This window comes from Gadus morhua, chromosome 2 (assembly GCF_902167405.1).
Source record: "Gadus morhua chromosome 2, gadMor3.0, whole genome shotgun sequence".
Taxonomy (NCBI): Eukaryota; Metazoa; Chordata; class Actinopteri; order Gadiformes; family Gadidae; genus Gadus; species Gadus morhua.
In genome coordinates this window covers 1,802,781-1,825,240 of record NC_044049.1, presented here as the reverse complement: position 1 = coordinate 1,825,240, position 22,460 = coordinate 1,802,781, and the positions used below count along the sequence as shown (strand labels likewise).

General features: G+C 47.4%; 3 protein-coding genes across 5 annotated transcripts in view; 2 read left to right on the top strand and 1 right to left on the bottom strand.

Annotated features, from left to right (window-relative positions):
- Nucleotides 1–880, top strand: part of rpl27 (ribosomal protein L27) — a 2,645-nt gene extending 1,765 nt beyond the window's left edge. Inside the window, exons 4-5 of the mRNA XM_030339814.1 lie at nt 322–432; nt 796–880. Coding sequence (XP_030195674.1) covers nt 322–432; nt 796–844 — 160 coding nt within the window. The 3' untranslated portion in view covers nt 845–880. The remainder of the gene's footprint in view (nt 1–321; nt 433–795) is intronic.
- Nucleotides 881–1,386: 506 nt separating this feature from the next.
- On the top strand, nt 1,387–6,237 carry ifi35 (interferon-induced protein 35). Of its 2 annotated transcripts, none has more exons than XM_030339765.1 (9): nt 1,387–1,474; nt 2,369–2,443; nt 2,741–2,899; nt 3,625–3,741; nt 3,910–4,054; nt 4,339–4,448; nt 4,761–4,944; nt 5,120–5,229; nt 5,589–6,237. In XM_030339765.1, exons 2-9 carry the CDS (start codon nt 2,378–2,380, stop codon nt 5,781–5,783), a joined length of 1,086 nt encoding a protein of 361 aa, XP_030195625.1. In that variant the 5' UTR covers nt 1,387–1,474; nt 2,369–2,377; the 3' UTR covers nt 5,784–6,237. The 2 variants fall into 2 exon arrangements, with proteins under 2 accessions (XP_030195625.1, XP_030195617.1); XM_030339757.1 differs by having other exon boundaries at nt 1,398–1,473; nt 2,365–2,443.
- A 396-nt stretch (nt 6,238–6,633) lies between these two features.
- On the bottom strand, nt 6,634–21,709 carry bcat2 (branched chain amino-acid transaminase 2, mitochondrial). Of its 2 annotated transcripts, none has more exons than XM_030339743.1 (11): nt 21,691–21,709; nt 19,784–19,855; nt 18,865–19,065; nt 16,785–16,895; nt 16,022–16,141; nt 15,442–15,605; nt 14,558–14,700; nt 12,489–12,574; nt 9,350–9,490; nt 8,513–8,587; nt 6,634–8,411 (listed from the first exon to the last, which is right to left on the bottom strand). In XM_030339743.1, exons 3-11 carry the CDS (start codon nt 18,973–18,975, stop codon nt 8,370–8,372), a joined length of 993 nt encoding a protein of 330 aa, XP_030195603.1. In that variant the 5' UTR covers nt 18,976–19,065; nt 19,784–19,855; nt 21,691–21,709; the 3' UTR covers nt 6,634–8,369. The 2 variants fall into 2 exon arrangements, with proteins under 2 accessions (XP_030195603.1, XP_030195595.1); XM_030339735.1 differs by lacking the exon at nt 21,691–21,709 and adding an exon at nt 20,955–21,531.
- Between the last annotated feature and the right edge of the window lie 751 nt (nt 21,710–22,460).

Sequence of the window (22,460 nt, the reverse complement as noted above, 5' to 3'; positions counted from 1 at the left end):
GAGTGTTATTACAACTGGGAAGAAACTAGTGTCTGAAGACTCAAAGCCTTCTAGGAGGTTCTGGTGAGGTGGCCACCGTTCCTGTTTCCTATTTAATCTTAAGTGTGTTTTTAATGAGCGATGCATGGCCTTGACGAGGAAGGTGTCAGTGTAATATAAGTTTTCCACTACATGTGGTTATGATGAAGACTGTTTGGTAGCAGTTAGAGCTTTGTTAAACATTGAGTGAGATTGTTGTGATTCGGTCATGGCGCTCGACCTGAATACCTAGTGAAAATGTCCCAGCTTTTAAACCATGGCATATTTTTCTTTGTCCTTCAGATACTCTGTGGATATTCCCCTGGACAAAACCGTTGTCAACAAGGACGTCTTCCGGGACCCCGCTCTCAAACGCAAAGCCAGGAGGGAGGCTAAAGTGAAGTTCGAGGAGAGGTGGGTTCCGGTCTGCATAAGCACCACAAACTGGCTCATTTGATCACATGTTCTGAATTTACATGTAGGGCGTTGAGTAGACTCTTATCCAAAGCAACCTACAATAATTAAATTAGTGTTAAAGATGAACAATATGTTGCTGTCAGTACAGTAAGGATGTTCATAGAACCAAGTGCACTAACAATTGCTAGGTTAAATATGAATGAGGGAATCTCTTGTCATCGTAGATCCCTGTTATGTACCCATCATTTCTAGGCTGTTGCGTTTGTATTTTGTTTTTGTTTTATGATTGATATAACGTGACTGAAAGCGATATCATAGTTCAGGGCAAATGTCTGAACTGTACTCCTTGTTTCTCCTCAGGTACAAGACGGGCAAGAACAAATGGTTCTTCCAGAAGCTCAGATTCTAGTCTCCATTGGTTTCACAAATAAATGTATAAAAAAGACTTCGACTACTGTTTTTATTCTGACCATATTGATGCTTTAACAAAAAGAATGGCTAAGTGTATGGGTGTATGAAATGTTTGTCTTGATTCACAAGTCAATTTGTGGAAAACTGACTGGTAATCTAAATTGCTGTGACTTATTAAAATTATAAACTTAAAACTAGGCTAACTGTTGATGTACACTAGAGTTCACAGGAAACCCAAATCAATAATCCAGAATTTTTACATCTATGTAAATTGTGTAATGCAAATGACATTGCACCAATCAACAATGCACAACTAAATGAGAAATTTCTGATTGAAGTCAGCATGATAAAGTAATCTTTCCAACTTAACCGTTCAGAAATAGTCACAAAAAGGAGTGACTAGTGCAACATCCCAGAGGGGTCGATCCAAATGTACAGTAAACTAGTGGTAAGTTCATCTCATTGGCATGGACTGTAAACGGCCACGTAAGTTTTGCCATGAAACCGAAAAATTGTACGAGATAAGCGTATCGGTGGGCGACCGCCCTCTCCTGATCATAGCTGGGTTGCATGCTCATAAACACATTTAGAAAGTGAAACTGAAAAGCACATCTCGAAAAGTAGGGAGGTAAGTTCCTGACAAGGCTTTGTCCTAAAACGTGTTTAAGTAGGCTTGATTTCTTATTACAAACGTCTAATTAGTCTCATCCGTTTTCTTCACTGCCTATTTAATGAATTGTTAATTTGTTTGCGGAAATTAAGATTTGGTTTTGGCACTGGGTCGCTTTCAACAGTGTTTTCATGTTTCGGTGAAATCTAATCCCTACTATTTGAACGTTAACAAACTGGGTTCATATGCCATATGTGGCAGGCGTGTGTCCGTGGAGATTGGACGCGAGTAGGAACCATTAAAGTAGCTGTCAAACATTTCCACAGTAGGGCAGAGTTCCGTGAGTGACCAACGACGTGCGTAGCGACGCGCGTCGTTGGTCAATACGCAGCTCGGCCTTCCTCCGTATGCCGTGAGTGACCAAACCAAAGACGTGCGTCGCGACGGACGTGCGACGCAAGTCGTTGGTCACTTTCGGCCTTGCTCCATTTGCACATGTTTGTTGCAGTACCTGGACCTTCCTGGAGTCGATGTTGATCAATATTGATTTTAATGTCAATAAATTCACATCCTATAACTGATATATTCTAATTAAAACAAAATTGTGTGAGGTATGGGCTGGCCCGCATTTCTCATTTGTACAATATATACTATAGAATGTGATTTTATTGATTTTATTTGAACCCCTATCGATCATCATGGACAACAGATGTCTCGGTGATTTTACGAGCTAGGTAAAAAAAAAAAAGCGTGCCACGTTACTTCCATATACATCTGAACTTTAAGCATGTCAAACTCGACGCATGGATACACACAACACTGGTTAGCTTGGGGCGAAGTGTGACCTAAAACAACTTGAGGAACAAGAACTCCTACCTTTTTCCTTCTCTGCCTGCATGTGTCATGCCGAAGTCTGCTGTCATGATGGCTGAGGGAGGGCTTTTGGATTCGTTGGAGGGAGTTAAAGATGAGATCATCAGGCAAAAGGTGAGGAAAATAAAGTGTTCAAGGTGCATTATAAGTGGGAATGTCAACCTAGATGTATGATGGATAGATAAGCAACATTTGCTAGAGTCCGCTGGGTAGACTGATCCTTCCAGCATCCATCTAGGGGGACACGCCCACTTGTGATGTCCCTAAACACCAACACAGCAAAGATTTGATTTTCAAATGGCTTGTAATGGCTGATCACACTCACACCTGGTGGAATAATATCCCCCCTTTAACTGATACTCACCGTTTAATAAAAGAGGTTGAACCCAATCAAAATGTACATCTCAACAGGTTCTATACGAGAAGTTGGTTGAGGAGCAGGCGCAGCTGGTAAAGACCAATTCTGAACGGGAACAACGGACCAAGGATTTCAAGGACCGCTTTGTAAAAATCACAGAAGGACTGGAACAGGCCAAGGAACAACACCTGGAAACCATTAACTCTCAAAAGGTAATACTACTTATGTTTTTACAGCTCTGACCTACGCTTGTAAGGGGAAAATTAACTGATAGATACGGTAGGCCTGAAATAAATGTAGGACTAGAGAACGCACTCAGGTTAGGCATGGTACTCTACGCCTTCACGTTCACTGAAGGGCACCATTCCAAAGCCAATGCGCCTTCAGGTGCACTGTTCACTAGGGCTCCATCTCAATACACCTTCAGGTTCACTGTTGGGCTCCATTCCAATGCCAAGACGCCTTCAAATTCACTGTGGCTCCATCTCAATCTTACACCTTCAGGTTCACTGTTCACTGAAGGGCTCCATTCCAATGCAAGACGCCTTGAGGTGCACTGTTCACTAGGGCTCCATCTCAATACACCTTCAGGTTCACTGTAGGGCTCCATTCCAATGCCAAGACGCCTTCAAATTCACTGTTCACTGAAGGGCTCCATTCCAAAGCCAATACGCCTTCAGTTCATTGTAGGGCTCCATTCCAATGCCAAGACGCCTTCAGGTTCACTTTTCACTGTAGGCCTCAATTCCAAAGCCACTTCCCTGCTTTCTCAAATGTCCTCTGCCTCCTAGCGTTAAGTTTGGGCCTCATATGCGCTGAGCCTAGGAGCCTGAGCATGGAGGTCAATGGTTCATCAATTAAAATCAGTGGATCAGTGTTTATTTGATGTTAATAACCAACAAAGAACCAACTGCTCGCTCGTTTATATCGTTTCTAGAGAAAACATGACTCCCTGAAGCAGGAAGAGGCAGAACTTCTTGAAGATCTCAAAGGGACCGAAACAGCCTTAGAAGAGCAGGAAATCAAAGAGGCCGAGGTCGAAGGTGCCACCAATGTAAGTGCCTTACAAATGACCTCTATATACAACCTCATGCGGATTCGAGCCACAGCAAAACATCTTGATTAACAACGCACGCACGCACGCAGTCACACACGCACGCACGCAAGCACACACGTCCTGTAACATCACCATTTGTAGATAACATCGACATCATCGTTGTAGGTGAACACCGTGGTGCCCAAGAGGGAGGTGGTCTTCCGCGGTGCCACAGTGGCTACTGGGAATCCACAACCCTTTGACGTGAAGTCTCGCATAAAGTACCCCATGGAGGGTGGGACTGCGCTGATCACGTTTGAAGACGAAATAGGTGAAATTGTTGTTTCCCTTTGAGATCGCACATTAAAATCCTGTTCACTGTGCATGTATGTACAGTGAATGTTCTTCACTACACGTACATGTACAGGGAAGCACATTTCCATCGCTGTCTTATCGATGTAAATGTACTTCACTGTACATGTACAGTGCATGTACTACACTACACATACACGCACGGTTTAGTACATGTACAGGGATGTCCGTCGATTTGTAGTTATGGCACTGTACTTCGGCTGATGTCTCTCCGTTTCCCTCTCATCGCTCTTCGTTCCCTAGTGGCTCGGAAGATCCAGTCCCTGCAGACCCACAAAGTGACCCTGGAGGGGGAATGCTACATCACGGTAGAGGCCCACCCCGTCCAGCTGACGGTCCCCACCTTGGTCCAGGTACCACAATGCCACATACAGCCAGATGTCTCTTTTTGTCTTCAGTCAGCATGTGGATTATACAGGCTTTGTGGCATTCATGGCGATGTGAACCCACATTCAGAGCCTTTGCTCAGACCTACTTCCAATTGACCCACTTGTGTATCCAGAATCTGATGGCCACAATCAGTCAACCCTAGAACTGCCCAAACAGTCAGCCCTAGAACCGGCCGAATCAGTAACGCCGTAGAACCGGCGGTTTGTTGCCTTCTGGGTAGGAGCTTATCGACAATCCACAGTATGCACGTTGACTCCATCGCTGCGTGCTTTCAGATGGACACCCGGGTGTGTCCCCGCAGCATCCTGGTGTCCCAGCTGCCGGACATGGACAGTGAGGTCATCCTGGACAAACTGGAGATCCACTTCGGCAAGCGCTTTAACGGCGGCGGGGAGGTGGCCAGCAGACATTTCCAGGAGGACACGAGGAATGCCGTGCTCGTCTTCACAGATGACAAAAGTGAGCATCCGTTCAACTCGGTCTAGGTCTATTGGGCGGGGGCGGTGATGATGATGGTGGTGGTGGTGATGTGAGGATGATGCTGATGACTTAGCATATATCTTTAGATTGTGCTATTGCATTTCATGTCAAATCCATGTCCACTGGGTTGAAGTTCTATTGTTCCCGTTCCTAGTTGCCCTGGGCCTGACCCAGAAGGAGAACCACGAGGTGTCATTTCCCAAAAAATCGAAGTACAAAGTGAGGGTGACCCCTTTCGTCAACGGAACCATCACTCGTGTAGAGGTAAGAGGTCGTTTCTTTTGAACCGAAGGCCTTGCCCAACCGTGTTGCCTTTTCTTGAACATGATCCTAACTGATACACTTACTTCGAATCATGCTTATGAAAAAGAGTGCTTTTGTCGCTTTATCATTAGTCATCAGTTCACCATCTAATTTCTTCTGCAGCGGCCACTTGTTCATACGCATATTAATACTTCATACCATTAGTTCTTAGAATTACTTTCCGATGTGTAAAGAAGCATATGGAAGGCACAGAGAGGACCTTCATGAAGCTCCTCCATCTCGTAAATTGACGAACCTTCAAGCTTCCCCCCCCCTACCTACCCTGACCTCCCCCCTCTGACCCCCCCCCCCCCCCTCAGACCGAGGCATTGGCGTGCCCCCGCACTGTGCTGCTGACCGGTATTCCTGGTGTCATGGATGCCGACTGTCTGCAGGACACGCTGGAGATCTTCTTCCAGAAGGGCAGCAATGGCGGCGGGGAGATAAGCAACGCACTGTACAACCCCCCAGGCCAGACCGCGGTGGCCCTCTTCGAGCAAGACACAGGGATCTGACGCGTTCCCGTCTGATAGGTTATGAGACTTCCATGTGTCCTATGGTGCCTTTAAAACACGAAGGGCGGAAATGTACGACGACTTCAAGTCGGAGCTCATTAGTCCTTTATTAACCTCTTCACCCCGAGGCCTATTTCTGAAAACATGCAGTAAAAAGGTAAATGGAGTATATCTCCTTAACCGCAAGGGCTATATTATGTATAATAATATATTAAATCATGTTACCAAACAAAACACAGGTAACACCTGTGTGATTGTTGTATATGTGGAAGAAATCACATTGGATAATACTTGGTTGGGGGGAATAACGTTAGAACACAGCACAAGTCGAAGAATTTATTTCCGCATGAATTTAAAGAGTCCAATCTTTCTAGTGGTGTATCACAAGACGATTAGCTCATGTGTTTTAATGTCTTACGTCCTTGAATTGTGGGTGATTAAATATTTGATCGGCTTTGGTTTATCTGCGAGGAGTATTCAAATATTATCGACTTTCGTTGGGAGATAGTTGTTAAAAACAGTTAAGAAGGAAAATGTAGGTTTAATGACTCTACAAATTATGTAAAAAGAAAGAGTGTAATTAACATATATTTGTCCTTCCTATGAACACAAGTATTTAGAATTATACAATTGGCTGATTAAGCCATTATCCTACTCTGTGGGGAACACCATTAATAGTTTTTAAAAGCCTGTAATCGTCTCAATCGATTAATAAAAATATAAATTAAAAAACGGTTTGTTTCGTAATATTGGCGCTATTGTTTGGGTGAACACACTGTGAACACAGTGTGCATTCAAAAAGGCAGAGACAAAATGCATGAAAACGGGGAAAGAAAACTACAACAGCATCCAGAGTAGGCCTACAAGTCAGGTTTATTGGAATACACAAACCAACAAACGGTAAAAGACAACCGAGGGGTGAAAAAAAAGTCACTTAAAAGCCAAGCACAACGTATAAGAACCAAACTAAAAACAAAAACAGATCACCTAACACAACACAACGTACCCAGCATAGCCCCACTAGTGCAGACCCTGAGTGTAAAACACGAGGCGAAGGAACTACAGGCACTTAGACTCGGGGGAGAACGGCTAGGTGGAGTGACGTGGTGTTAGAGTACATTCAAAAGAAAAGCCCGCCAAGGAAGCATCGCGCGCGGAAAATAACGGCCGACGGAGTGACGTGACGCGGAAAATGACGGCCGACGGAGCGACGCGACGCGGAAAATAACGGCCAACATTGAAAGAGAAAACGGACAGCTAGGCGACAACCTCAGCGACGATCAGTATCATTTAGAACCGCTCCGAAAGAAAAAAACAATGTCCTTATGCTAACACACCATCTAGTGCAGGTGGCCATTGAGAGCTTACATCTAAAGTGGCATTTTAGTACGTTAGAAATAGCCTATTTTGTGCTAGGGCGCTACATCTACAAGCGGTAAGTTACCTAGTAACTTTCTCGCCTTCTTGCGTTGTGCGTGCTTGGATTTCCCGGTCCTCAATAGCGTCTCAACAATCATCAACGGACAAGACGCCCAACTCACGCCTCATCTCACCATTCCTTTAAAAACTCTAAAACGGTTCTATTTACACCCAACAGGTCCACGAAGCTTAAAAAGGAAAATAAATGGTTACCAGCTATTGAATCAGAACGACGAGGCCCCCTAGTGGTGAAGAAGGGTTCACAGGGTTTTTCGGTTGGTTCACAGGGTTTGTATGCATTCCCATCACCGACATGTCCGTTCAATTGCATATCCTCAGACATGGTTAGGAATTCCTAAAATAACAGAATGATTTTTTACCTTCTACAGTATTGCGAGTATTGTAACAACATTAAAAAAGTGAAAGCGTAAAAGAATATACATTGAACTGAGAACTATTCCTATTTAAAATCCACTCAAAAGTAACTCACTAGTAGAAAACATAAGTCTCGCTTATGTAAAACAAAGTAATACCATATGCAACATTTAGGTGCTTTCAGAGTTTAAATACTCTCAATATAATTTTGTTTCTGTCATTTGTAAAGAACCGGAAGACCGTATCGCTCAGAGGTACTCAGGGTCAGGTTAGCCAGCTAGCGGTTAGCAAGGAGCCTGGCCCTCTAAACAGAAACCCAGGAGAAGTAAAAATGGTTTAAAAGTGAAGAATAAAAACTATTCAAATTAAAATAAGAATTTGGTAGTTTGCAGCCATCTTCTCAGATGAACTCTGTAAAGCGGCTTTAACATATATTAAGATAGAACCCGGGTTTCTATGAGAGCAGTGATCCGACAGATGCCTTCTCTCGTTAACCTATCTCCATTCCATGACTGCAGACGGACCCAAACTCACACTGCATTTCCTTATTGCTGTCCTGAATACAAGATACGCATAACAAAAAAAATCCTGGGACTTGCTAACGGAAACCAGAAACGAGAAACACCCGACCGACGGGAGAGAGTCAGAGAAAGAGAGAGAAAGCAGCTGTCCGTCATCTCGAGGCAACCAATAGGAGGAGTGCATTACAGTGGGCGTGTCTGGTGTGGAGTAACACTGGTCTTCAGAGATGGGACTATACTTGATCTTCAGGCGTTGTGTGTAAAGTGACAGTTACGCCACCAGGGGGGCCCAGTCGCTCTGCTTGCGTCCGTACTGCAGGGCCAAGCAGAGGAGAAGGAGGGAAACCGGTGAGTTTTTCAGGATAATAACATTACCCGGGGACTGTGAGCAGCTTGGTGTGGACGGTCACCCACCTGCATGTCCGTGAGCTCCTTGTAGAACCTCTTGGCCAGGTCCGGGCCGTTCTGCATGGTGGGGATCTGGTACGTCTAGAGTGCGTGGAGGATGGAGGAACCACGTATAAACAAAAATAAATAGTGTTGTTTCCCCGTCATATGAGAAGAACCGTAAACGAAGACTAGTAGTTCAAATGCGTAGCATTAAAGGTGACATAATATGCCACCAGGTGTGAGTGTGATTAGCCTTACAAGCCGTTTGGAAATTCTGCCCCATATGACATCACTAGTGGGCGCGTCCACTTAGATCTGTGATGGATAGATGAGCAACGTTTACTTCAGTCCACTGGGTAGGCTGGTAGACAGATCTATTCAGCACAGATCTAGGTGGACACGCCCACTAGTGATGTCATCTGGGGGCAGATTTTTGAAACGGCTTGTAAGGCTAATCAAACTCGCACATGGTGGCATAGTATGTCCCCTTTAATAAATAGCATTATTAAAAAAGGTGTTATTTGATTTTCATTTTTTGGAAACGTCATAGGTCAGGTCAGAATATCGGTTTTGAATTGACTGCATTGGCTGCCTCTGTATGAGGACATTTCCACTGCTCTTGGTTAATTTCTGACCAATCAGGGCATCGCTTCCCCGATAGGTTTCCGGAGAATCCTGCCCGTCAATCACAGGTGGGTGAAAAAAGAAACGCAGGGAAGGAGCAGCGAGGAACGGGACTTCCTTCATTAGTCTAGTTTTTAATTCGCCCCTCTTTAAAGCTCTCGTTTGTTATGTTACGCACAGCAGCGTTAATGATCCCCAGAACCGCGGTGACCACGTGAAGGGAGAGCGCCGCCCTACCTTGTCCTTGTACAGCAGACTGCCGACCGGGCAGACCACGCAGGCGGTGCCCGCCCCGAACACCTCCAGAACCCTCCCGGCGTCCAGCGCCCCCAGCAGCTCCTTCATGTCCATGCGGCGCTCGGTCACCTTGAACTCACCCTGACCACGGAAAGATCCAGAAAGAGAAAGAAGAAAGAATGACATTCAGTGGCCATCTTGCTTTACAAAATGTTTGGTTGTTTTGGTCCCCCTCTGAAAACCTTTGACAAGTAAAATAAAAAACGATACTTAGGCCCAATCCCATTTCTACCCCTTACCCCTTGCCCTTACCCCTCCCCCTTGTTTTGAAGGGGGAAGGGGTAAGGGGTAGAAATGGGATTGGGCCTTAATACTTATAGGGCTTTAACGGCTAGGTTAAGTTAGTAACAAGAGTTGTAATTCCCATGCAGGGTATGTTGGCCCTTTGACAAGTAAAATAAAAAACAATACTTAATACTTATAGTGCTTTAACGGCTAGGTGTCGAATGTTGCACCCTTTTAGTTAGTTAGTAACAAGAGTTGTAATTCCCATGCAGGGTATGATGGTTTATTGTCCCTATAGCTGTCATGTCAAACAAAGACACTTTCCACACCGTCAAACGGACCAATAACTGACCAATAACATTGAAATTGAATGGAATGAGGCAAAGACTAAGTCTAAGGCTATGAGTAAGAATAAGGCTAGGAGTAAGTCTAGGGCTAATTCTAGTTAATAAGAAAGGGTAACAAAGACCCCGTTAAACATTGTGGGCGTATGGTAAGCTTCCAAGGAATCAAGACCTTTCAGCAGTAACCAATTGTGTGTTCAAGGCGAAGGCTTTGATCCTTCCCCACAGATCACTCTTTCCATACCCCCTCAGGTTTCGAGTGCCCCAACAGAGATCCATCATTTCCATGGCGTCAATCGTTGAAGAGACAGCCAAGGATAACAACACCCTTTTGCATCGGGTGTATTTTTATTGGCAGCGCACCGGGGCTGTCCGCCAGCAGAAGGCACCTGTCTCTTTCTCCGAGAGCCACATGGAGGGCACTGCTCTCAACCGACAGAACTAACGAGGCCGCTCTGCCAACAGAAGATATGCGCTCACATCAGCGTGTGCCAAATGTCCTGCTGGGAGATTAGCCCCTGCCGTCATCACCTGCATTATCAGCGTTTATCATCTTAGTTTCTGAGGAGAAGGTTCTATCAAAGGCCGCTCACAGAGAGTGTTGGATATTAGATCACTCATGCCCCTTTCACACCGCCGCAAAATCGGGGCCGGTTCCGGGCCAGTTCGGAGCTAGGGCCAGGGCTTTGGTTTCACACCGCCAAAGAACCGGCTCCGGCCCCTAAAAACCGGTTCAACTCTGGCCCCACTTTAGAGCTGGGTTAGAACTAGAACCGCTTTTACGCCGGGGGCAGGGGGCGGAGTTATCCGTACCTTCATAAACAGGAAGACCAACGAAGACCGGCATAAACAATGGACGTGAATCCGTGCATGGTTCTTTTTTGTTTTTTCTGATTTTGTTTCAAATCGGAATATTCAAAGAACGAACCATACACGGATTGAATCGAAGACGAAATTGTTGTTGTTGTGTTTGAAACTGGCGCGAGGGTTCTTCTGCGCGCCTAACCTGACGCTTGATCATTGTGTGGTGGTTCAACGCGTCAACGCGCCAACGCAGCTAGATGAGTCCATGTCCATGCAAGTGAACGGAGCGTTCCCTCTTCGTCATAACTATCAAACCAAACATCCTTCACATTCACCGAGCGAACATTATGAAAGTAAAATGCACATTTCTCGCTAAAAATGTTTCCATAAAAGCATTTAATGGCGTAATTATGTTACTATTTCCACACAGAATGAAGAAAGATGTCGGCCGTATGCTTCTGTCCAAGCTCACTAGCGGAGACGCTTGTAGTGACGTCATGACGTTGTTCACGCCGGCTCCATGGCTGGCTCTGGCCGGTGTGAAACCAACCGGTTCTTAACTGGGGTAAGGCTGGAACCAGTTTGGAACTGGCCCTAGCACCAGCCCGGAACTGGCTCTCGGTTCTTTTTGGTGTGAAAGCGGCATGAGCCGCCTAAGGTGAGAGCTAAGGTGTACTTGCTGAAGGACGGCTCAACATCGGGGATCGAACTTAGTACTTTTTGGCTTGGAGGCGAACCCCCTGGCCAACACAGTGTACTACACTGCCCTGGTGGGACACTAGGTTACCTCTGGGCTTCAGCCCGGTATGTCTCTGGGGCATCCGGTGTTCCTTGGCATAGGGGTAACAGGAGAATCATCCTGAGTTCCTGTTTCGTTTAGGGAGGGGGAGAAACCAGGGAAGGGTGGGGGGGGGAGCAGGGCATCCTCTCAGGATCCCCAGAGGAGGTACTGACCCAGGGCCAGTGATGATACAAGAGGAGGTACTGGAGGAGGTACTGACCCCGGGCCAGTGATGATACAAGAGGAGGTACTGGAGGAGGTACTGACCCAGGGCCAGTGATGATACAAGAGGAGGTACTGGAGGAGGTACTGACCCAGGGCCAGTGATGATACAAGAGGAGGTACCGGAGGAGGTACTGACCCAGGGCCAGTGATGATACAAGAGGAGGTACTGCAGGAGGTACTGACCCCGGGCCAGTGATGATACAAGAGGAGGTACCGGAGGAGGTACTGACCCAGGGCCAGTGATGATACAAGAGGAGGTACCGGAGGAGGTACTGACCCAGGGCCAGTGATGATACAAGAGGAGGTAGAGGAGGAGGCACTGACCCAGGGCCAGTGATGATACAAGAGGAGGTAGCGGAGGAGGTACTGACCCAGGGCCAGTGATGATACAAGAGGAGGTACCGGAGGAGGTACTGACCCAGGGCCAGTGATGATACAAGAGGAGGTAGCGGAGGAGGTACTGACCCAGGGCCAGTGATGATACAAGAGGAGGTACCGGAGGAGGTACTGACCCAGGGCCAGTGATGATACAAGAGGAGGTTCTGGAGGAGGTACTGACCCAGGGCCAGTGATGATACAAGAGGAGGTTCTGGAGGAGGTACTGACCCCGGGCCAGTGATGATACAAGAGGAGGTACTGGAGGAGGTACTGACCCAGGGCCAGTGATGATACAAGAGGAGGTACTGGAGGAGGTACTGACCCAGGCTCGAGACAGGTCCAGCAGGGATTGCCTGGTGACCCCCGGCAAGATGATCCCGTCGAGGGGCGGAGTAATCAGCTCCTTCTCTGCAGACGCACAAACATGGAAACATTGACTCATGTGGGCAGATGAATGTTTACCATCGTTTCCTCATGGTTCCCATAGTACTGCATGCCTGTGAATGCCTATCAAAGATTAATTCAATCAGGAACTAGTTAAGTGTTCCAGGAAATCTGCTTCACATGCTTGGAATTCTTAAAGTTATTTAGAGAAACATTGTTTGAATGGAGGAACATATTTTGACTCAGTTAAATAAGAAAGAGCAGCTATGGCATCTTCATGTTAGCATGTGTGGAAACACTAGCCGACTAAAGTTAAACAGAAAGATACGAAGAGAGAGACAGAAGCTGTGTTCGAAATCGTTCCCTATTCACTCACTCACTATTCCCTATATCAGGGGTACTCAAGTAGAAATGATGAGGGGCCACAAAAAAAATTTTCAGTGACTCAAGGGGCCGGTCGGTATACGTGTGACTGAGGCCGATATATGCTCTGTTTTAGACGTAACGCGTAAGCACGTAAGATACATAACCCCCCCTTGCGCGGTAAAATATCCCCCCTTACATGCTTAAGTGCGTCGGCCAAAATTCCTGACTATGCGACTAAAACACTACGGCCCTACGCAGCTCGCAAAGACTGTGATTGGCCAGCTAACCACATCCTTTCAGGAGTCTCACATTTCCGGTTTTACAGCATAATAGCGCCATTTTTAAAAGGCCATGACAGAAGCGAATGAAGAATTTTGAAGAAGGAGAAGAAGAAAACACAAGAACGAATTATGATAATTATAAATATAAACAAGCCAGCGATTTCCACTTCCACGCCCACAGATTCGTTCGTTGCTCCCCCTACTGTTCTGGCGGAGAATCCCCTTGCAACACGCGCAATCCTTAAGGAACCTTAAAGGAACCGTAAATCAAAACTTGTCTAAAACAAGTCCCTTGTGTAAATTACGTGCTTACGTCTCTGCGTCTAAAACGACCCTAAATCGGCCTTGACTGCTGCTGAGATGGACTGTCTGCCTCGAGTTTGGGAGGGCTGGAGCGGTCTGTGGGCTGGAGTGCTATCTGTTTATCGTTGCAACCCCCAGCCTCGTATTGAGATCGCGGCGCGCGGTTTCAAAATAAGAGCGCCCAGCACGTTTTTTTTTTTTTTTTTTTTTTTTATAATTAAAAAAACTTTTCAAAACATCTCGAGGGCCATTAATAGACACCCCGCGGGCCACAAAAGGCCCGCGGGCCGCCACTTGAGTATGACTGCCCTATATAGTGTTCAAGATATAGTGCACTATAGGGAACGAACAAACGAGAATTCGGATACTACGCTGAACATTTCTTAACGTCATTTGCGTCAGTAAATGCGCCGGGTATTTGTGTGACGCAGACAGATGCGCCCACATCATGTAAACAAACGGGCAATCACGAGGAAAGCTGGAGGTTGTATTGATGTTGAATGTTTCATTTCCTTGATCAAGGTTTTTTTTTCTTAATTTTGAATGTTACATTTCCATGTTAAATCCCAAATAAATTGTTGACATTTCTAAACGAAAGCCGAGACTCCCTCATTAAATCTATTCTTTTTCGCGGTTATTCAGCTTCTTCTTCTCCAAAAAAACACGACCGCATTGCATTGTGGTATACGGGAGTAACATGTATGGTTCATCGTATGTACACTCAACTTTTGGGTATTTTAAGTGCACTTTATAGTGCATGAAATTAACCACTGAGAATTCGAACAACACTGCAGAATGGCAATCACCCTATATATCCGTGATAGGGAACAGCAGACATAGACAAAGAGAGACTTACTGACATCTAGGGGTGGGGAAAGGTATCAATTTCCAAAATTGTTTTATTTACATTTTTTTCCCTTCCGTCTTAGATTAAGTGCGTTGAAAATATTGTAATATCAGTCGATAATTATTTTAAAACATAAAAACGACAATCTTAATTCCAAAATAATCCAAATTGACTGGATTCGTGAGATATGCGCCCACCCCCCCTGCTGACCTCCGTTCTCCGCAGTCCAGTAGATGAAGAGGTTCATGGTGCCGACCTCGGTGATCTCCTCCTGCTCCCCGTACAGCCACAGCACCTGCTGGCAGCCCTTCTGCAACGCCACGTTCTGCACCGCGATGGTGGGCCCGTAGTTCCTGGAGCCGCCAGGGGGGGGGGGCGCCAAAGGACCACGACCAAAAATAATCAGTCCATGTACCTTTGACAGTGAAAAGCACCCTCCCATCTTCTATGTGTGGATGAACACTCACCCTCCCATCATGTATGTGCGGATGAACACTCACCCTCTCATCATGTATGTGTGGATAAACACTCACCCCCCCATCGTCTATGTGTGGATGAACACTCACCCTCCCATCATGTATGTGCGGATGAACACTCACCCTCCCATCGTCTATGTGTGGATGAACACTCACCCCCCCATCGTCTATGTGTGGATGAACACTCACCCTCTCATCGTGTATGTGTGGGTGAACACTCACCCCCCCATCGTCTATGTGTTGGTGAACACTCACCCCCCCATCGTCTATGTGTGGGTGAACACTCACCCCCCCATCGTCTATGTGTGGATGAACACTCACCCCCCCATCGTCTATGTGTGGATGAACACTCACCCTCTCATCGTGTATGTGTGGGTGAACACTCACCCCCCCATCGTCTATGTGTTGGTGAACACTCACCCCCCCATCGTCTATGTGTGGGTGAACACTCACCCCCCCATCGTCTATGTGTGGATGAACACTCACCCCCCCATCGTCTATGTGTGGATGAACACTCACCCCCCCATCGTCTATGTGTGGATGAACACTCACCCCCCCATCGTCTATGTGTGGATGAACACTCACCCTCTCATCGTGTATGTGTGGGTGAACACTCACCCTCCCATCTTGTAGGCGCCCACCCCGCCCCTCCAGGCCCTCACGAAGGAGGGGTCGGCCAGCAGGGACACGGGGTTGAAGGAGCCCGTTGCGAAGTAGGGCCCCACGGGCCCCACGATGACGAAGAGCATGGCCTTACCGGCCCGGGACACGCCCAGGGAGGGCTGACCCACGGGGGGGGGGGGGGGGGGGGGGGGGGGGCGGCGGGGGGGGTAAGAGAGACGGGGGGAGGAGGAGAGAGGTGAGGGGAGGAGGAGAGAGACAAGGGGAGGGCGAGAGAGACGGGGGGGGGGTGGGGAGAGACAAGGGGAGGGCGGGAGAGACGGGGGGGGGGGGGAGAGGAAGAGAAAGAGGTTTACAAATCAGTTAATCCGGTTGTGTGCAACTGTCATCAAGAGTTCCCTACGTTCACAGGCTCTGTGACTGTGCTCTCCGTTTCTCTGTGCGTCGCGCGCAATGCGCTGCACCCGGGCTAACGCCATGGCAGCAAGGCCCTTGTTGCCATGGCGTTAGCCCGGATGCTGCCCAGGCATGCGCCAGAAGGCCGGGCTTGTTCGGGCCTGTTGCCGGGCGGACCCACCTCCACCCCGATGAACGTGGGCCGGATGTAGAGGCTGGCGTCCAGGGAGTAGGGTACCCACTCCTGGTCCACTTCCACCAGCTTCCTGATGCACTCCAGCAGCTCCGCCTTGTCGAACAGCTGCAGGGAAAACAGGGCAGGCTGTTAGCATCCACTAGCTGTTAGCATCCGCTAGCTGGTGGCATCCACCTCCTCCGTTAGCACCCCCCTTTTGATTGGTTTCCATGTCGGTGCATGTTTGTGTTTTATGAATCTTATGCAGAATTGTGTGTGCTCAAAGTACCGGCTTGGATTATCTTCATTCTTGAAGGGACTTACTTTTAATCGCTTTGGACTAAAGTACCAGCTGATTCAATGTACTGTGTGTGTGTACGTGTGTGTGTCTGTAGACGTGTGTGTTAAAGTGTGTATACATGTGTACGTGCGTGTATTTGTGTGTACGTGTGTGTGTGCATGTACTTGTTTGTGTGTGTGTACGTGTGTGTGTACTTGTTTACGTGTTAGCGAGTGCGTGTGTGTACATATTTACGTTTACGTGTACGCGCGTGTGAGTTTGTGTGTACGCGCGTGTGTGTGTACGTGTGTGTGTGCGCGTGTGTGTGCGTGTGTGTGTACGTACGCGTTTACGTGTACGTGTGTGTGTGGCGTACGCGTGTGTGTGGCGTACGTATGTATGTTTACGTGTACCCGTGTGTGAGTTTGTGTGTACGTGTGTGTGCGCACGTCTGTACGTGCACGTGTGTGCGTAGGGGTGTGAACTCACGGGCAGGCAGCTCCTCTCGGCGCTGCGGTGCATGCGCTCCATGTTGTGCATCGGCCGGAAGAGGCGGATGCGGTCGTCCACACCACGGAACGCCTTCATACCCTCGAAGAGCTGAACACACACACACACACACACACACACACACACACACACACACACACACACACACACACACACACACACACACACACACACACACACACACACACACACACACACACACACACACACGGGATAAGTTAGAGCTTTGGCTATAGGTTCGAGTCCAGGGTTATAAAGAGAGCCGACAATAGAGAAAGATTCGGAAAATAAACCAACCAAAAAAAAACCTCTCCTCCCTCTCTACCCCCTTTTCTTCTCCCCCCTCCCCCCTCCCTTTCTCCACAATTGAGATACGTTGCATTTCATCCACCTGTGAATGACAGGCGAGCCGGATTCCCACAAACCAATCTAAAGGGAAGTTAAAGTGTTTGATTCAGTTCACTTGTTCCCTCGATTCCTTACGCCTAAATAGTGACCCCATTGCACGATTTAGGGAACAAGTCGGACAGGAACGGGTGGAGTTCTGTAGTCTTAGGTGAACCCTGGAGGCGGACTCGGCTGGCTGCACAGCTTAGTCTGAACTGATGGGAATGCAGAGCGTGGAGATGTTTTTATGATGATTATACGGTACAGTGGGATCTAACGAGCCGATTCTAGAGGGAGGGACTCTGGTTCGCCTGAGGTCGCCCCGGTAATTAGCAATGTGGACACACCACTGATCTGGATTGATATAAAATATACAAATCAAAACTGATTTGGGGCGACAGTAGCTAAGGAGGAAGGGCAGGTTGAATGGTAACCAGAAAGTCGCAAGTACGATCCCCTGTCCCCGAGCAAGGCACCTCACCCTGACTGCTAATGACAAGCTGGCTGCCGCCCTGCGTCGTTGTCTACGCCGTCGGCGTGTGAATGTGGCCATGAATGGTTGCGAGTTGCTTTGGATAAAAGCGTCAGCAAAATACCCTAAATGTAAATGTAGTAACCCGAGACATGGCTAGTAGGGACAGCAGACCAGTTGATCCCAGCTGCAGGCAGCAGAAGATCACTGTCTATTGGTTGAGAATAACCTTTTGATCCATTGAGCTTCCCGCTCTGTGCTCCACTAGCAAGGCACCAATAGCCTTCTCTGTCCAGGAGGGAGGGGTTCCCCGTTCAGACAGACCACAGCTGTGTTCTGACTCACAGGCCTGGTGTTCACAGGGGCTGTGAGTATTGCTGGGTGACACGGCCTGAAACTTCTATCAAAACATAGCTCATCTAATATCCCGATAACAATATTTATCAGGTGTACGCATGTTGTCTGGCAATTCAATAAGTAGTCGATATGAAAGAAAGTAAACAAGCAAACAAAATACTAAATGTATTTTCTTATTTTATTAAGAACTTTAGTTCAACATGAACATTGGTTCAAAGTGAAAATACAGAGAAAAAAAATTATCAAATACAAGTCTAATCTACAATAATAAAATGTCAAATATCAAAAAAGGTAAACATTAAAACATTTTGAAGCACAGTTGAGGGAAACTTCGTGTCTACAGTGAGCACGCCCCCTTCTGGCTGAACCCCAGCGCTGCGGTAGAGCTGCTGCCAAGTAACAGAACTAGTGGCAGCACGCCCAACGCTGCTACTGCTACTGCTACTGTTTGTTGCACAACCAGTCTACCCAGAGTGCGGTATAATGTTACGACAGCCCTCGGGCGTGATGTTCCTTCACCTTGACCGAAGCCGATTGAGGACAACCATCAACGCATATTTTTAAACTTTTTTTTTACATAACAATTTACCGATCATTGATCGCCAATGACACGGCATTACTTTTTGCCTCACAGGCCAATAGGATTTGGGCTGCTTACACCTTGAAATCATAACGGTATTCTTATTGTGTTCTATTAAATTATCAAAGACCTAGGAATCAATCACCCGCAGCTTAGCCACCAAATGCTGCTGCTAGTTTTTCACCCATAAAAGGGGCGGGGCGCTACTCAAGGGTGGAGCCCCAGGATTGGCTGCTCTCATGTGGGGCGTGGGGGGGGCTCACCTCGATGGAGTAGTGCAGGGCAGAGCTGGCGGGGTGGAGCGACAGGTTCTGGAAGGGCTTGATCTGCGGCGCCTCCCACCCGTCCTTATCCGACCAATCGATGGTCAGCATGTGGTCGGAGAACTGCTTCCCGAAGACCAGCGTGGACGGGTCCGGCTTGGGGCTGGGCGCCGTGTTGCGCTCGATGACCAGGTCCGACGCCTGGGCGCGGCGGAGGGGGGGGGGAGAGAGGGTAGAGGAGAGGAAGGAGAGGAGAGAAGGGAGGTAGAGAGTGGAGGAAGAGTGGGGAGAGGAGAGAGGGGAGAGGAGAGAGGGGAGGGTAGAGGTGAGAGGAAAGGAAGGAGAGAGGGGGGAGAGGAGAGAGGAGAGGGATGGGGGAGAGGAGAGGGGGGAGAGAGGAGAGAGGGTAGAGGAGAGGAAGTAGGGGAGAGAAGGGAGGTAGAGAGGGGAGGAAGAGTGGGGAGAGGAGGGAGGGGAGAGGTGAGAGGAAAGGAAGGAGAGAGGGGAGAGAGGAGAGGTAGAGAGGGTAGAGGAGAGAGGAGAGGGATGGGGGAGAGGAGAGGGGGGAGAGAGGAAGAGCGACGGCGACAACACAAGACGAGGAAGAGCAGAGCGAGCAGACGGATGCAGTGATTACCTTTATTTTGGGGACTGTGCACAGAGAGCGTGCGCTGAATTAAAGAGCAATTGGGCAGGGACCAAGCACGCGTTTGACACAAATTGAGATACACAGAGAGTGAAGGGGAGACAAAAGGCACAGTCAGAGTCTGATCGAGGGCGAGGCATCCTCACAGTATTTACAGACAACGCTGGTCTAAGGATCACGAGTGACACAGATAAACAGAGGGATGCCGACGACACGCTGACATTATGGGCTGTACACAGAATCACTGTGACGATTGCCGTGAGGTTCGGTTACCTTGAATGAGCTGGCGAATCGCGCGGGCCGCAGGCACAGGGAGAGGGTCTGGGCGAAGGGCCTGTGAAGTACCTGCAGGCAGCGTCAGGAAACACTGTAACAGGAGCTCGGCTGTTCTCAAGGGTCATTCAGTAGGAGTCAGGTGGGCGTCTGGGTGTTACCATGACGATGCATCGATGACTCCCACAGACACAGACATGGCATGGGTCGTCTCCCCGTTCAGGTGGGACGACGCACCAGCACCAATCATTTGCGCAGAAACCCACACTAAACAGCACACACCTATTTGTACTATATTGATGGAGCTGAACACTAATGTTGTTCAAATATACCTAGTTTGCTTTTATCGTTCTCAGCCTTATGTGGAAGATCAAAGTGTACACAAAATAACTATAAGTAAATACAACATTGCGATGGGAGATGCCCGAAAAACCTGACGCTCCAGTTTTGTTTTTTTCTCCTCTACCACTATAGATCCGAGTCCATCACCGTCTCACAACGAGACGGTCGGTGCCAACAAACAACCGGGCCACGATATCATGCCTATCATGTAAAAACGTCAATCATGTGTGTGTCTACGCTGGCAAAACATCCTGAAGGACGGCTGTGGGCTGACCAGCCCGCTTTAAATAGCACAGGTCAAATAAAAGACGCCTCAACCCCACCGCATTATTTATACTGTCGACTAGTGACCCGGGGCCGCATGAAACAATTAAAACAGTTTAAACTACGGTTCCTCAGGCGAAGTAACACAGATCCAATGAAACCGACAGGTCAATTGAGGTCAGGTCATTCCGTGAGGTGGTGAAAAAAAAAAAGTTGTAAACATTAACAAATGTCACGAATGCCACGAAAAACCCCTATGGATTTGTTGGTTGCATTAAACCAGTGGCAGATGAACAAAGACGCAGCAATATAAACAATATAATGATTATACGAGTGCTTCATTGTTCTTAGGCTAAGGGTTGACTGACGGAGGAGATCTCCCTGGACTATGCTGCTAGTCTGGCTGTTCGGCATGTTTTTCCCCGTTACCGTTTTTCCAGCTGCGCGGCGCTCATCCCGGTCATGACCGCAGACACGCAGCCGGTCAGGTCGCGTTTACCATCATCAACAATCATTAACATTACATTACAACTACAGTAGATAAAACCTTGATCTTTGAACTCACCGTGCGAAGGGCTGCCATGGTTGCTGCTGAATGAAGACCAAGGTCTAGTGCTCGGGTAGCAACAACACCAAACCACTGGGGTTCCGGTTTGCTATTTGAAGACGATCTTATATTAACAAAGATCTTCTTTTCCTAACCATTTACATGGTTAGGAAAAAAATACCTAACGTACTGTGTGGAAATGAGGAAAAATCTTTAATTGTTCACACGTATTATTGAGAATCGTTGAGATAGGGAGTAGACGTGTTATGTTGTTGTGTTATGTAACGTCTTAATCGCTGTTAAACCCTGGATGTGTTGTGATGTAAGTGTGTTTTAATTTGGTATCACAACACATCTGCGAATAACTATCCCGATAAACCATCGGAATAAAGAACTATCGGAATAAAGAACTATCGGAATAAAGTTACAAATACGCTCATGTGATCATTCATAAATGTTTAAACGGGTGGGCGTGACGGACACGTGACACCTGATTGGGCGAGCCGAACAGACGGGGTTCCTCGGGTTCACAGAGGAGCGAGAATGATTGGCCCCCATCGAGGGAGTGGTGCTTGCAACTCAAGACAGAAGTTGCATCAACGGAGAGGGGTGGCGTGGTGACGTGGCCCATGAGCATTCCGATTGTTCAAAGCGGGGCATTCGACTGAATGAAGACATCCTCAAGCTTCTAGGAATCGCAATTGTCAAAATAGAAATACCAGAATGTACTAGTTTAATATCAAGCCATCCGCACCGAGACATCTCACGAGGGCTCCGAATCCACCAGCAACAGTTATGTTCCAGCAAACATGATTTTGGCTGCTTTTGCACAGTTTTTTCAATGCATGACTTCCGCTGAAAAAAAAATGCACAGAGGATGGGGATGATTTATTCACTGCGCAGAGCAAATGAGTAGGAAGTGTAAATGAGTATAGAAGTGTTTTCCATTTACTCAGTCTATGAGAAGCAATTGACGGCCAGACGTCTGGCAGTGAGGGGGGGGAACAGGATGAAGATGACGCTGCTTTTAACGGCAGTTATTAGTAAATTCTGCTTAATAGGCCTTGAGTAAATAAGTTGTTATTTGCTTGCTGTCAGACTTGCTGAGCAATGGATGCTCTTCTATTGATTTATATTGAAGCTTTTAATAAGTGTTTACTCTCTGGCGTGTGACTCCCTTGACTGTGGACTATTGAATTACTTTAGATCAACGAGCATCCACGATTTGCAAAACATGATTTTGATCAACTAAACATGGGTTGCACAATAGTGTCACAGCCAAAAACTGCAGTTTTAGATACGATGCCATCGATACTGATCAGTAAACCTTTTGAAGTATCATGAGTCAGGACATCACCTGATTTGACTACGAAAGTTATCTCCAATGTCTATGTTAGAAATAGGCTTTCTCACTCAAACCCATGTTCAGGGAAATCTGTCTGAAGGCACATTTCATTAAAACAACGGTACAAACCGTATTGTCGATATTAAGCCGCTATCTGTAACTAAAGTTCTCTCTCCTGG